The sequence below is a fragment of the Otolemur garnettii genome, unplaced genomic scaffold (genome assembly GCF_000181295.1).
Source record: "Otolemur garnettii isolate 467f Iridium unplaced genomic scaffold, OtoGar3 scaffold00001, whole genome shotgun sequence".
Taxonomy (NCBI): Eukaryota; Metazoa; Chordata; class Mammalia; order Primates; family Galagidae; genus Otolemur; species Otolemur garnettii.
In genome coordinates this window covers 17,078,771-17,094,587 of record NW_003852396.1, presented here as the reverse complement: position 1 = coordinate 17,094,587, position 15,817 = coordinate 17,078,771, and the positions used below count along the sequence as shown (strand labels likewise).

The 15,817-nt window shown below is 43.5% G+C and overlaps 1 protein-coding gene across 3 annotated transcripts in view; it reads right to left on the bottom strand.

Moving 5' to 3' along the window:
• SYTL2 (synaptotagmin like 2) overlaps positions 1-15,817 on the bottom strand; it is a 106,695-nt gene that overhangs the window by 55,015 nt on the left and 35,863 nt on the right. For all 3 annotated transcript variants that reach the window (XM_012813539.2, XM_012813574.2, XM_023511745.1), the window contains exon 2: positions 4,598-5,097. In XM_012813539.2, coding sequence (XP_012668993.1) covers positions 4,598-4,698 — 101 coding nt within the window. In that variant the 5' untranslated portion in view covers positions 4,699-5,097. The remainder of the gene's footprint in view (positions 1-4,597; positions 5,098-15,817) is intronic.

The following is a 15,817-nucleotide window of genomic DNA, read 5'->3' as shown; positions in this document are numbered from 1 at the left end:
AACCAACACATGAAAATGAGGCCAAGTGCAAACGTTCCTTACAATGGAAATAAGAAGCAACGCGGCTCGTATCATAGATTCCCACAATCTGCTGCGACAGCACAGTGTGTAAAAAGTGCACAGGCTGGGGTCAGCAAGGCTCCAAGCCTAGGACACTCCCCCTCGTCAGTCCCATTTCCCTGTCTGTCAAGTGGGTTCAGCTACCCTGTTCCGAGGATGAAACAGGAAAATGTATGTGAAGCGCTGTGTACGGTGCAGTTCCTTGACAAACGCTGGTTCCTTTTGGCTTTGCTTTGACAGAAAACACCAAGGGAGTTCTTGCACCTCAGTTCCTCAATGACAACTGCCTTTGTTTAAAAGAAACTAGGTCTTAGGGAGGCAGCGGAGAATCATAAGATGTGGTGGCGGTTGAGATGGTATCTGCGGCAAAAATGCCCATAGCTGTAGATGTGGTTGTGTGTATGGGGTGGGGGAGGCGGTGCTGGTGTGCAGACAGACGTGCAGAGCAATTTCCTGCTGGCAGCGCAACACAAAGCACAGGAAACACCACCTCCTCCATGTGTCGTTTTCAAACCGTACAAGATGAAAATTACGTATTTTAGTATGCATGTATGGCGGTGCTTCCTTAGAGGAGGAGGGAGAGGATACCAAGGGGAGCACAGAGAGGAAGAGAGAGAAAGACAGAAACACAGAGGGCGAGGATGGGAAAGGAAAAGCATCTACCCTGACATCGGCTTCACTGCTGGTCTGTGAAATGTCTGTCTTTGAATCGGGAAGCCAGGCAGTAGCAATACATAGTTAGAGCTCAGTCTAGCACCTACAGCTACAGATAAGACAGCCACGGTGGCAGCAGTGGCCTGGACCCCACAGACACTACAGTGGATTCCTCTGAGTTCAAGTCCACGTTCTACGATCAGCAGGTTCAGAGATTTAGGAACTAGACACTTCCCCTGTACAACACTCATTTCCCCCACCCATGAAATCAGGATGGGAGGTAACATATAAACTAAATCATCTCCCAAGTGGCTTTTATGAGCTTGGGGATCTGAAGAACTGAAAAGCACTGGATATATCGAGAATGGCAAACAGATTTTAATATGAACGCTAAATCTTACCTATAGCCATGTTAAAAAATATTCTATAGCAGTGTCTGGTCTTGTGGGCAACACTGCTATAATCCACTAGGAATGCCCTCAAAGCTAAAGGAAAGTTATACTCTAAAGTCTAAAAATTAGCATTTGAAAGAACACTCTGAATTTTAGTGGCAATTTTGCCTTTCTAATGGTGTTTTGCTTAGGCTAACATTCTAATTATATATTGTGTTTCTAAGCTACATCAATTACGAGAAGTAGGCCATTGTAAAATCATATTAGGGAAACAAAATTTCGATTTTAAATTTGCAATTGACAATCTCTTAAATGGCTACAGGCCAGCAGATAGTGAAGGATGAGGCTGTATTTTCAATTGCTTTAGAATTCTCTTCACAGGCTCGGTGCCTGTGGCTCAAGCGGCTAAGGCACCAGCCACCTATACCTGAACTGGCCCACCAAAACAAATCCAGCCCAGGCCCACCAAACAACAATGATGGCTGCAGCCAAAAAATAGCCAGGCGTTGTGGCGAGTGCCTGTAGTCACAGCTACTTGGGAGGCGGAGGCAGGAGAATTGCTTGAGCCCAGAAGTTAGAGGTTGCTGTGAGCTGTGATGCCACGATACTCTACCCAGAGCAACAGCTTGAGGCTCTGTCTCAAAAAAATAAAGAATTCTCTTCACACTATCATCCAGAGCAATTCCTTGTTCTTACTATGTGATCAATTAAATCTCACTGCATTAAATAATTGAGTGTTTTAGGAGCAATTTCTTTCTTTTTTTATTTTTTATTTTTTTTTATTGATAGTAACTATAGGAGCAATTTCTTTCTAAGCAATCACAGTACTAACTGGAGTCTTCTATCCTTTTTTAGAGGTATAGGTATAGTGGTGAATAGGCAATTAAAATGTATCCAGGACAGGGTGGCACCTGTGACTTAAAGGAGTAGGGCGCCAGCCCCGTATACCGGAGGTGGTGGGTTCAAACCTGGCCGCAGCCAAAAACTGCAAAAAAAAAAAAAAAAAAAGCGTCCAGCACATATTATGTGCCAGGAAGATTAAAAATTATTTTATGTAATTCTGACTTTATTCTTTTTTTTTCTTTTCAGTTTTGGCAAGTCATTTCCCTCCCTCTGGGCTTTTACCTTTATTATCTGTAACCCAAATAAATCTCATTCCCAGAGCTGTCCACTATAGCTCTGACGGAAGACAAAAGACAAACAGCTGAGGGACGGCGAAGGGGCTGAGAAGCGAAAGCTCATAGACTAGCACATTCAAAGACCAGAGACCCAGTTCTGGTTCCACCATCCCAGGAACAGAATCGCCTCAGAACTATCCCCACAAGTCCCTTCAGACCTAAAGGGAAGAGGGTGTCAGAGCAAAACTCTTCTTGCATGGAGCAGGCAACAGGCTGGGCCTCTTTCAGGGTCTGCGGCCGTGGGTCCCATCCATGCGCATGCCCGCGCCTCCCAGCCCCAGGCTCCTGGAACTGCCTTCATGGTGCCTTATTGGTAAGTCCCCCAGAAAAGCAGTGCTAGAATGGGCCTGACTAGACTGGAGTTTTCACCACTCCAGGCCTTCTTCCTATCATTTACTCATAAAAGCAAAAAAAAAAGGACAGCACCAGCTGCTGGGCACTCTCAGAAACAGCAAAGAAGGCAAGTCCACAAAACCAGCACCACGCATTTTTGCTGCAGCTGTAGAAACTCTGGTACCCAACAGTACACACACCTCTCACAATTCCAGACAGAACTTTAAATTTTTTAGGATGTTTTCAACAACCGATACAAATGACCAAGAAACACCTTCACTTTACTCAGAATCACAGAACTACAGGGAAGACTCAGCAGCCTGAAATCCAAGGGGTCAAGTAGATACAGAAGGAAGGAGGGAGAGAGGCTCTCTCCTTGTAACTGATCAGCTAGAGGGATAGAACCCCAGACCCAAAATAACACTTTGGTGAGCAGAGAAATAAAAGGTACTGGCACCTCTCCAACCCACGTCCTAAAGGAGGAAGAGGGGCTCAGAGCAGTCCGGTTCTACTGCTTTCTTTCCCTGTCCCTCCACCTTGCCTTCGGAGAGGATGAAGGAATTCCCACTTCCCATTATGCTGGAAGATTTTCCCCACACCACCCCTCCCCTTATTCCTCAATGGGTGTAACAGTCCCTGCCTTGCCACCTCTCAGGATTGCTGTGAGGAACATAAGATAAAATCACCGTGAAGGGTAATGCTACCAAAAGGCTCTGCGGGCTGAGTTACTGTCAATCCTCTACCCGTCCTGGGGAAACAGCTCAAGGCATGTGGCTTACTGAGAGTAGGCAGCAGAGCCCCGCTGAGGTGCACAGAGCACTACCCGTGGGGAAGAGCAGGATCCCACCACCTCCAGCCATCACTTGTCATCAGCACAGCTCAGTGTCCTACTCCACAGCATGACAGCCAACCCCTTCCCCACTGCCAGGTCCCAGGATGGTTCCTCTGTGATGTTGCCTCAGGGAGAGGAGGTGGCGTTAGTGAATGAGTACCTGAAGACTGGGATTTGAGCCCCACTTTTGATAGTCACCAATTGTGTGATCTTGAGCAAGTCACCCGACTTGTCTGACAGTCAACTTCCACACACATCAACTGGGGCAACTGTATCCCACTCTATCCCCTAACTGTACATCTTTATTATTCATAAGAAATAATGGGCATGTTAAGGCTTTTTCAACTTTTTAAACACCGCCTATATACAGGTTAATATTAGTAGCTATCATCAGATACTCTGTAGTGAAGTGAATTTCAGTGTTGTTTAAGAAACAAAACATCCATGTCCAATTAAGGTCAAAATATGGGAAATGGCAGAAAAAATCCTTTATTTATGGTCCTGTGTTCTAGGAAGAATATGGTTTAAGCCTCCCTTGGATAACTCCTAAAGTGAAAGTGATAAAATTAACACTCCTAACTTACACTCAGGAAGCTTTCACTGCCTTCAAAGCCCCAGATTCCTCAGGCAGTAAATGTCAGGGCCTGGACTAAACCTAGTTTTTCAACATCTCGGTCCAGTGCTCTTCCCACCACTAAGGTGAGAAAGCAGTGGGAATGTTGACGTGGAACATCTGGGTTCCACCCAACAAGGACAGCGTGTCAGCTGCCCATCCTTTTTATGGGACTCAAATCAAATGAAAACTTGGCTCAGTCAGAGAGTACTTTTAATTTTGCTATTAAAACCAATCCCAACACTTATGAAAGTATGCAGAAATGTGAGCTACTTCTCATTCTCTTTTTAAAATTTAGAAATTAAAATTAGAAACTCTAACTTGGTTCATGACTCAGTAGAAAAAAGTGGACATAAATGCACACAGGCAAGAATGTAGAAAAACTTCTGTCCAGGAAGTAAACCTAAAATTGGAACCTGTAACTTTAGGCTCCACATCACAACTACCACTTACGGTTGAAAAAAACAAAGTGTCCCATTTTCTTATGAACTGTCCCTCTCTTCCCTCACAGCCTCGGACTTCTCTGGCCCCTTACCTGACTCTCTCCTCTTCAGCCCTCTTTAGGGCAGCATCCCGCTGTAGAACCTTCAGGATGGCCTCTTGTTCTTCCTCAGTCAGGAAGCTTAAGTCAATCATTGTGAAAAGTGCATGCAAAAATAATAGCAAAAAATGTGGCTTAAAATTCCCAGGGCCAAATAACTAAGACTGCAACCAGAAAGATGAGAAGATCCAAAAATGAACTGATATACAATATCCCATTGAGTTCTGCAGCAGTAGTCTTATTTTGGCTCAGCAAAAGTGTTGGGTAGCTGATAGCAAAATCCTACGTGCCCCTTGCCATGCGGAAGTAGTGGTGCACAGGATGATGTTGAGAAGGTGCTCTCAGAAGGACGCTGTATTCCTTGCCAGACAGGTTGCTTGTTGCTTGTTGCTCCCAGCAGGCTCCTTATCTGGACCAGTCTTAGACACAGTTTATTCTCTCTCCGCCCTCGCTGTCAGCTTGATGAGAGGCAGCAGCATCAGAGCGTCACCTACCTGGGGAATCATGAGACAGCAAACATCAGACAGTGAGAGGCAGGTCCTACAAGCATTTTTCATTATTACAATATTTTTAAATGACCATATGAGTTGGTCTCTGAGATCAGGAAAACCAGTTCAGCCGGCTTCCTGAACAAATGGTAAATAGGTCATGAAACATGCTTCAACCCAATTCCAGACTACCAGGATGGACAGCAGACAAAAATGCCTGTCAATGATTAACAATTCACCTGAGAAAAGGAGGGTTCCAAAAAGGAACAGGTTCTCTTTCTGCAAACTCCCGGGACATTAGACTAAGAAGTCATGCTAAAGGTTAGTAAGACTAGAGAGATATGATTTCAGTTGTCAAGTAATTGTGAGTAAGACACTAGGAATAAAAGTTTTAAATGCTTACCTCTTTACAAGTAAGAACGTTCCTCTGTACTATATCTGTACACCATAACAGGAGAACTAATATCAGGTAGAAACAGTTTGCAGAATAGTGGGAATCGTAATTCTTCATTCAGTTCCACCACTAACTTTTGCTGGGGCTGGAGAGACCTACCAAGCCTGTCTCCCTTCATTTGTCAGGGGAAAGAATACTTGCTTATGTGTGGACATAAACTGGGGGAAAGGAAAAAACGGAATTTCAAAACACTCTATCACCCAGACCAAGCATTTCTGAGTAGCACCAAGGGCAAGAATCCTATTTTCTTTAAGGCATTTTTAACTTGCATGGAATGGAAAAGGGGTGAGTCCTGAAGAACAAAAGCCGCAGCCAGGCAGGATCTCAGAACTCATCTACTCACGGCGGGGGCACTTTTAGCAAGTGTGCTGCTTCACATGTAGTAGAAGGAAAGGCCACGTGTTTGGTCAATTTTAAAGCAGTCTCATTTGAGAATAAAATACAGTGTGTACACCACTGAGAGAATTTTATGAATAAATTTCTTCTAAAATAGAAATGCTCACTCTATCCACTTATTGGCTGTAAGCCATGAGGCAAGTTGTCTGCCACTCTGAGGCTCAGTTTTTTCATTTGGACTTACTTGACATTAGGATGTCCCTTACGGATTGTAAAGATTAAATGAAACAGTGAATATAAACGAGCACACATCTTGCGTCCTGTATAAAAAATAGCTACTAAAAATATATTCTAGCTTCCTTTCTGAGTTCACACTTCTGTCCCACCCATTTAAATGAGAGTATACTGAGTTATTTATTTCTCTTTCCTATTATATCTCTTCCTAATGTCCCCCATGAAGTTTGGACTTCATTAACATGCAATCTAATCATGCTTTAATTTCTTGTAACTCTTTTCATATTGTTCACGGTGACTCAAATAAATTCTAAGCCCTTACTTCATTTTCTTTTTTAAAATTGGATTTATTACTGCCTGCTTTTTTATTCTAAAAATTACTCATCCTTAAGACAAATAAAAGTTACCACCAACATGAAGCTCTCCCTAACTTCCATGGCCAGAGTTAACACTGTAATTGTTCCTAATTCTTTACTCCTTCCCCGTAACAGAACCATATAACTATGTTCCCACTGAGTAAGCAGAGTATTTACCCCTAACCTCTTGATGCTGAGCTTGGCCTGTGACCTGCTTTGGCTGATGAAACGTTAGCAAATGTGATTGCAAGCACAGGCTGTAAATGTGCTTATGTGGTTTGACTTTGCTTCTTGTGTTCTCGCCATATAATATGAGAAGAGATGGTCCCAGTTAACCATTCATTGCCTTTGCAATACGGGTTCCAGAAAAAGAAATATAAGACAGGCCTGAACTGAAGCAGGGCACCCAGATGATCTATAGATATGAAAGCAAAAAATAAATATTTCTTACTAGAACCACTGAGGTTGAGGGGTGGTGTACAACACTTCTGCAGCAGGAACTTTACTGGTAAGAAACCTTTCTCCTCTATAACACACCTCTGCTGCTGTATCTGTCTGCTGTCAGTCTCTCCTACTTGACTGTGAGTCTCTGAATGTGAATAAATGAGTGAATGAATGGACCTAATCCAAATATACAGCATTTCTAGGAGATGCCTATCTCAATGCTTCCCTTTCTTTGTGATTACTTCCTTAGATCTCAAAGACTAACAGAAAAGTGGATTTAAGCCACATTCTGGGGCCAGTGGTTCCAATGAGGTCTTACACTGCCATCTGGTTCAATCATTTTTAAGTTTAAGGAGGGAAGGACAGGAAAACAACTGAATTTGTCCAGCAGGGGTAACTGGCAGGGCCACTGAAAGGGGAAATGTTGGTTTCCATACCTTCAAGTAGAACTATAAGCTAACAAGTGCTTCTATGTAAGAGCTTCTAAGGGTTAAAAGTTCTCCCTTAAAATAGGCTGTTAGGCAGAGAGTAATGTTCTCACTTCATAGACAAAGAATGAAGGGCTGGAACCCTTTCCTTCTAGTTGAATACCCGGGAGTACCCGATCAGATTAAAGGGGAACCCTCAGAAGGCAACCAAGAGTCTACGTTATCAGGTGCTCATCCAACTCCCAATATTTTGGATGACGTCTAACATGGGAGTTTGTCGAACATGTTATTTATTCATCTGTCAAAGATTTACTGAGAACCTATAACTCTTCTAAGCACTGGAAATGCAGCAATGAAAAAAAAAAACAGAAAAAACAACCTGCCTCTGTGGAGCTTTCCTGTGCCAGCAAGAGGAAGACAGTGCTTAAACCAAACAATAAATAAGAATAAAATAAATTTTAAAAATACTAAATAAATAAATTCTAGAGCATGTTGAAGACGATAAGGGCTACAGAAGAATACAAAGTAGGGAAGGCAGGAAGAGAGTAACATGGGACAAGCTGGAGTTTTAGAGAGTGGCTGGAGTAGGTCTCAGTGAGAAGGTGACATGTGGTAGAGGCTCCTGAGGTGGGAGGTGTCCGGCATATTCAAACAACAACGAGGAGGCCAGGACTGGTGCAGGTGTGTGCACCGGAAACAGGAAGAGAGGAGTCGGAAAGGGAACGGGCCAGGCTGTGTTGGCTTTGTAAAGACTGTGAGATTTCTGACTTTGTCTCTGAGATGGAGCATTGTTAAGGACGGACAGACCAAAAGAGAAAGGAATAAACATTCACTTGGTAGCACATATATTCCCAGACTTACAGATATCTTTTCATACGTGGAAACTTCACAAAGATACTGTAAGGTAGACTTCATTATCTGTGTTCATTTTAATGAGGTAAAGCGAGGCAGATGTTCACCACCAAATTTATGTGCAGTAGGACTGGCATTTTCCAGTGGCCAGAATAAGCCAACCTGATGTTGACATCTCATTTAATTTTCCCCGCCACACAGTGTCGTCAAACCAGCGAGCTAGAACAAAACTCTGTCTGCCCGTGAACCTCATTCTCTGCTTAAGCATAAACTTCTGGGAATGAATTTTGTCCTACAGAGCCTGTATTCTCAGCAGAGTTTTGCAGTAATCTCCAAGAGGAAGGGAGGGTAGGAGAGAATATACATATTATTCACTGACGTGTTCCCCAAAGCAGTCACTCCTAGAACAAGTGTAAGTTCTCTTTGGGTTCAACCCGCCACCTCCATCCTCTACATGCTGCTGGGTGATTTCTTTAAAATTCAAGACCAAGCCACAGTTACAGGTGCAAAATCTTTCACCAATTTCCCTTCCACCCACCGTGGGCTAAAGCTCAAAATTCTTAACACGGCCTGTAGGACTCCCCAGGAACTAGTATCTGCTTTCCTCTCTGAGCTCTTTTTCTTAGGCTCCAGTCATTCTGAACTTGTCCAGTACTTTTCTGTCTTTAGGCTTTTGCAAATGCTGCACCTTCCCCCTCAAATACCTTTTCCCAGGTAATACCACTTAGATCTCAAGTTATACATAGTGTGTCACTTACTGTCCACAGGTCTCCCCTAAGACCCCAGACCAGGTTAGCACCCCTCTTGGGTGCTCCATTATCACCTGACACCCCCGGCGCAGTACTCATCACCATCTAAAATCTCTGTCTACCCATGTTTGTCCCCTACCAGTTTATGAGAAAGGCTCTGAGTGCTTTGTATTCCCAGCACCTGCCACTGTGTCTTATATGTGTTAGGCACTCGAGGATTAACAGAAAAATACATAAATAAGTGAACAGAGGTGTAAGGGGATTGTGTTTCCACTTCCCCCTAAACATGAGTCTGGCTCTAGGGCCCATAACTGAAAACCCAGGTCAGTGTCACTCATTAGCTTCCAGCTCTAGGTCTTTCACATCACCTTCAGGAAGGCTGAATAAGTCACACGACTTCTCGGAGTCTCTGTTATCTCGTGTATATGAGGAATATATTCTCCTCCTTATGGACACTATTGTGAGGCTCTGGTGAGAATGCAGGATGCTGTTGAGGACAAATAAGGATAACGAGCTGCAGGAGGACAGCAGCACAAAAGGGAAATTTGATGGATCCAAATGTAGAGTGAGCTTCATTCTTATTTTCCATGTGTTGGCCCTGCCACACCACATCTATAAATGCTAATACTTTTCTTCTTACCCGTTGTCCAAAAGTTAAGCTAGAGAGAGAAACCAAGTTCCCAAACAGTTGGTGCTTGGCTTTGATCTCAGCAAAAAAGAGCTGGGTTTGCAGCCCTAATCGCGATCATCCTGCCTGACCAAACCCAGGTCAAAGCCCAATTCACAGCAGAATTTCTTTCCCAGAGGCTCTGCTGCAAGGGGGCCCAGAGAGCATTGTCTCCTTTCCCAAGTAGCTGTTCTTGCACCAAAGCCTACAAACCCCAAGAAGGGGAGGAAAACTTCGTACTGACTCTCACATGATGAGGATTTCCGAAGAGAAGCAAATTGTTCCAATAGTCCCAAGACATCAAGAATGAAGGCTTGAAAGAAAAATCTGGGCAGCAGAAGGCAAGCAGTAACAAATACGCTTGAGCTGGAGAGAATGATGCTGGACACCAAAAGCTCTGAGACGAAAGGCCCATCTCCAGTGCTAATGTTTACAAAACCGTCATGCTTAAAATCAAATGCTTCGTAAATACTCTAGATCGCAGCAACACTGGAGGATGGACGGAATGATCCACAGATGGTGTAGGAGACGCCAAGCATGGAGCACGGTGAGCGTAATAATCATACAACCTTTGCTTGTCTCCTTCCCAGCAGAAAGATCTCCCCCAGGCTGGAGGTCATCAGACCACACTGCCAGGACGTCTGTGCCCAGAGCTCTGTGCCTAACTGCTCTGCTGGCTGCTCCTCTTCTCATTCTCAACTTTGTACTGTGGCTGAAATCACTGGCTCCCTTTCACCCTGCCCTCGAGTATCACATTTAATTTACTCTCCCTTTCACAGAACAGTTTACAAGGATGACAGATCTCACGCTTTCCCTAGTTGTCTCTGTTGAGGGAAGGATAAACTTCCTGCTTCCCTCAACTGTTCCTCACATGATGTTTTCTAAGCCTCTCATGATCTTGGTCACTTTTTGAAGCAGGTGGTGCCAAGTACTTTACTCGCAAGGATTTGATCACTCTGACCACCAGGAAGGTAGATATTCTCCACATCCACATTGTATAAACGAGAACCTAGGGCTCAAGAAGATAAATCATTTGCCTAAGGTCACTCAACAGGAACATGATTTGAACCCAATGCTTAAGAGTCTAAAGCCACTATTTTTAATCTTTCATTGCATTGCCTCTCTCTTAATTTCTCAGAAAACCACAGGTGGGTAAGGGCCTAGATGAGACTAGAACCCAGGTTCCCTGATTCCCAGCCCAGGTCTCTTTTCACCCTGCTGTTCCTCCCCTGTCGTTTCCCATGAGCAGCATGGATCGATCTGCAAAGCATGGCACGCTCAGCACAAATTGCTAAGAATTAGAAAACCATGAGCCCCCTTGTGTCTGTTTCATGGATAGAATGGAAAAGAAAAAATGGGATAGAGGAGAAAGAAAAGGCACCTGTGTTGATATGCAGGTGTTTACACAGTCCTACTAGCCTCTTAGAATAGCACGGAGCCTTGGAACCAGAAACTATTACTAAAAGAACCTACTTCACATTTAAACTCAATCAAAATGTTTTCTTATATACCGACATAGGTATATGTTTATACGAGAAGAAAAGTTTGCCCGTGCAGTGGTGGGAAACAGTGCTCCATGAATATCTTCTTGTTTCTGCATAGTCAGGGCTTTTGGCACTCTATTAAAAAAACACATAAATTGCTCAACTTAATGTGTTGCCTAAATTTGGTTTCTTGAAAGGAAATAATCATCTTGTGACTGATTCAAAGTGGCCTCCTCCAAAGATATCAGTTAAATGAACCTATAAAGAAGTGAACAAATGAAAGGATATAGATGGAGTAAGAAAGGACAAGTTAGCTATCCAACAAGAGGTTTCTGTTTTACTTTTTATAGAGAGACAACTGAAAATTCAAAATTGACAGGTATTTCAAGATACAAAGCCTCCATTTTTGGTGAGGATTATAGTAAAGGCGGAAGTCACTTTTCTACTTTATTCATCTCTTCCAGGTCCAGGGTGATGCAGCAAACAGCTATGTCTCTTGGAAACTGACTTGGTACTCTCAAACTGAGAATGAAGCAGGCGGCAGGGGATGAAAAACATTCTATGTAACAATTCCCCCTACTCCTTAATCTCATATTCAAGTCCCATGATAATGTCTCTGAGTTTCTGAAAACCTCACCTTCTGCATCTTTGGCCTCAAGTTTAAACTCAGGCTAGTCATAAAAATCAAACATTTCAATCAAGCCCCAGCCAAGGGCACCATAATGAGTCATGTGAGGCAACAGCATCACACACAACTAAGCCTCATACAAGCACTGTTTTAACTAGTAATAAAGGAGGCACAAACCAAGCATCAGGTCAGTCCAAGGGAGTCAGGAAGGAGATAAAATGAGGTGAGCCCTGCTGGCTGAATTAGAGAAGGGCGGTGGTGGTGGGGGGGGGAATTGTGGGCAAGAGCCCTGGGCTGTGAAACCATCAGATGTTCATAAGAAGACTGGTAACTGCAGAACGGGGTATAAATGAGAGGAGAGTGTCTGGGGTCAGACCCCGAGAAGCCTGAAATGTCAAGGGAAGAAATCTGAACCTGAATTTTTCATGTTTTTCCATCTTAATAAATGTGCTAGAACCAACATTTTAATCTCTATTTTCTTTTTTTGAGACAGAATCTCACTCAGACACCTTGGGGTTGAGTGCCATGGTGTCATAGGTCACAACAACCTCAAACTCCTGCTGGGTTTGAGCAATCCTCCTGCCTCGCCCTCCTGAGTAGCTGGGACTATATAGGTGACCATTACAATACCTGGCTAGTTTTTTCTATTTTTAATAGAGACAGGGTCTCGCTTTGCTAAGGCTGCTCTTGCACTCCTGAGCTCAGGCGATCCACCCACCTTGGCCTCCCAGAGTGCTAGGAGTAGAGGTGTGAGCCACCCTGCCCAGCCCTCTATATTGTCCTGATACAACAGGATTTCAGAGACAAAAATAGTGAAGAAAAAAAAAGGAGATAGGGAAATGGGCAGCTGAAAGTTCATTTAAAACTTCACACCTGGGCTAAAAATTCAAATCGAATCTAGAAAAGAGATGACAATCTCAATCTACAAAAGGGATGACTTACCTCCAACAACAACGAATCAAGAAGCAGCTTTCAGACACAGGAGGACAGGGCTCATCCGAGGTCGCATGGAGCTGCTGTAAAAGCTACCACATTTGTGGGCTCTTACTGATTATATCCAACTTCAGAAGCACTCAGGGCTTTGCCTAAGTGCAAAATGCCAGAGAGAAACTTCCTCTCTCCTTGGAATAGCAGTGCCCACCACAGGCCCAGATCCCATTTCTGGAAGAGGGGAAGTTGTATCCCCCAAAAGTTCTGGTAGGGTAAGTAGTCCCTGCCCTCAGAAAGTTCACCTTCTGGAAGGAGGACAGCCATGGGTCAAGCCCAAAAGTCCTACAAAGCAGAAGAGCATGGGGCCATAAAACTTTTAACTGGGGCAGGGGAGCAGGGGAGGAGTGAATGTAGTCTTGGAGGGCCAGGGAAGGTTTCCTCGAAGAAATACAATCCCTGTCAACTGTGCACTCTATAGTGACATCTAAATTGAGTGTGTTAAAACTTTAATTATATTCACAATTGCTTCAGTAAAACAGTAGTATCCAAATTTGGCTGATCAGCAGCAGATTCCCACACATTGCTCAAGACCTACTGAACCAAAGACTTCAGGGCCTGATGACCAGTAATCTGCATTTTCTAAAATGTTCCCACATGATGTGGACATTTGGCCAACTTTGAGAATCACAATTATAAAGGATTCCCAACAGGTCAAAAATGGCAGATGACTGGCTACAGAGCACAGCAATTAGTCAAAGTTAAACATGTTCATTTGTATGTCAGTTGTTTTACAGCTATGACAAGAGCAAACCCATGAAAAGAAATAGCAGCCAAGTCATAAAGTTATAACTAGTTCTTTGCGCGCATGAGGAATCTGAGATGAAGGGTTAGACCAACTGCTTACGTTCACACAACTATCCAATGTCAGAGGTAGGACACCCGGGGGAGAGCTCCTTCACCTTCCAGGACACACATAATTTCAACATCATAAGGATTGGTGAATGGGCTAATAATGATTTGGGCTGTATTTTACAGTGCCCTTGAAATCCAGACACTGATGACAGCAGGAGTTGCTGATGAATTCTAGATTTAATTATTATCTAGGTTTCAAATTCAAAGGAAGGGAGTGGAAGAACCAGCTGATGTATTAACCAGGCTGGAATTAAATGCAGAATCATAAAGTTAACTGAACTGTAGCCATCATCATCTCAGACTTTAAAAGGACTCCAGAAAACTTCGCTTTTGGTACAATCACGTACATTCCTACCCAGCCTGGGAGTGAGGGACTATCTCCAATGCACTAACTTGTGGGTTTCCCAAACTGGCTGCACATTAGCATCACCAGAAAAGCTTTTAAAAAAAAAAATGCCAATGCCCAGGACTCTTTGTCCTCTCCTCTCCCCAGTGATTCTTATTTAATTGGCCTGGGGTGAGACTCCCCCAACCTAGGATTTCTTTTTTAAAAGGTGCCCAGTGATTATAATTGGCAGACAGAATTAAGATCACTCTTCCCCCTCCTGGGCCCTGCTCAAATCCAGGACTTAGGGGTGAAGAAAACACTGTGCCATGAACACAAAAGAGAAGGAAGATGAGGAAGCTTAGAACCCCATACCTACATCCCTTGGAAAGGGTACCTCCTTAACAGTGAGGCTCCTAGGGCACTTAAGAAGACACTCAATCTCAGGGTCCCACGTCTTCTTTTCAAAGATTTTGTGCCCTAAGCAACTCACCTGTGTCACCCTAACCTAGACCTGCTTGAATCCCTCTGGTCAGGCCCCAAAGATACATCGAGTTCTTACCATGTACAAGAGTTTCCTTGATCCTCTCCATCCTCTAAAGAGACACTTATTTTGAATCTGATACAGGTGAATAATGTCTACCCTATTCATTCTCTATACCCACGACATAAAAGGTTGCTGCAATGTAGTGGATCACACGCGTTTTGGAGTTAAAGATAACTGAAAGAGGATTTATCTATTACTAGTTTGTTGGCAGTTCTCCTAAGGGCTCCAGCTTGTTTCCTCATCTGTACCATGTGGGCAGCAAATCTATGTTACAGGAGTACCATGTGGGTGACATTAGGCTGTAAGCAAAATGGTCCAGGACACAGTAAGTGCTCCATAAATATCTGTTGACAATAAATCTCCCACATTTCACTAACTCAGTCACCTTTCCACACCTTGAACCTGGAGCATGACTGCTGCTGCTCTTCCTGTTTGCCTCACTAGACAGTCTCCATTCTTGAGCCTCTGAAGCCATTTTAAGAAGGAGTCAAATGCTTAGTTTCTGCAAGCACACACACTCCCACCCCCACTGCAGAGGCCTCCAAGGAGATAAAAAAGCTTCTAAATTTGAGCTGTGGGATTGGTAATAGAGAGGTCTTGTGGGAGGATTTCATTCTTAAATTACCAAGAATTCTCTTAAATCTTCCCATCTTAAACTTGCACCCCAGCTTAGAAAATCAAAAGCCATCTTGGTCTCATGTTCTGCGTTAACAGCCCTGCTCTAATACTGCTTCCTCCAGTAGTGGGCAGTGAGGCTCTGGCACCCCGTGTCCCCAGCATCTACCAGGGCACCTGGCGCACAGCAAGTGCCTCATTTATTGATAAAAAGAGAGAGAAAATAGAAGTTAAAAGTAAGACAAATTCCACAGGGTAGAGCAAAAGCCAAGAAAGATTATAAGGGTGGTACAAAAAAAGTTTGACAACTTTCATAAATGTATTTGTTAATTCTGTAGTAGGAAAGTAATGGCCCTCCAAAGATGTCCACATCCTAACCCTGGGAACATAGGGATGTGTTACCTTACATGGTTAAAAAACCAAAAACTTGGTAGCTGTTATTAAGGATTTGGGGATAAGGAGATTATCCTAAATTATAAAGATTGGCCCAGTATAATCACAAGGGTCCTTGTAAGAAGGAAGCAGGACAGTCAGAGGAGAGAAAGAAAATATGAGGATAAAAATGTTGGAGTGATGTGTTTTAAAGATAAAGAACACAGGCAGCCTCCAGTAGCTGGAAAGGCGAGGAAACAGATTCTTCCCTAGGGCCTCCCAAATGAACTCAGCTCTACTAACCCCTTGATTTGTAGCCTGTGGGATCCATTTCAGATTCCTGACTTCTAGAACTGTAAGATAATAAATTTGTGTTGTCTTAAGCTACTAAAT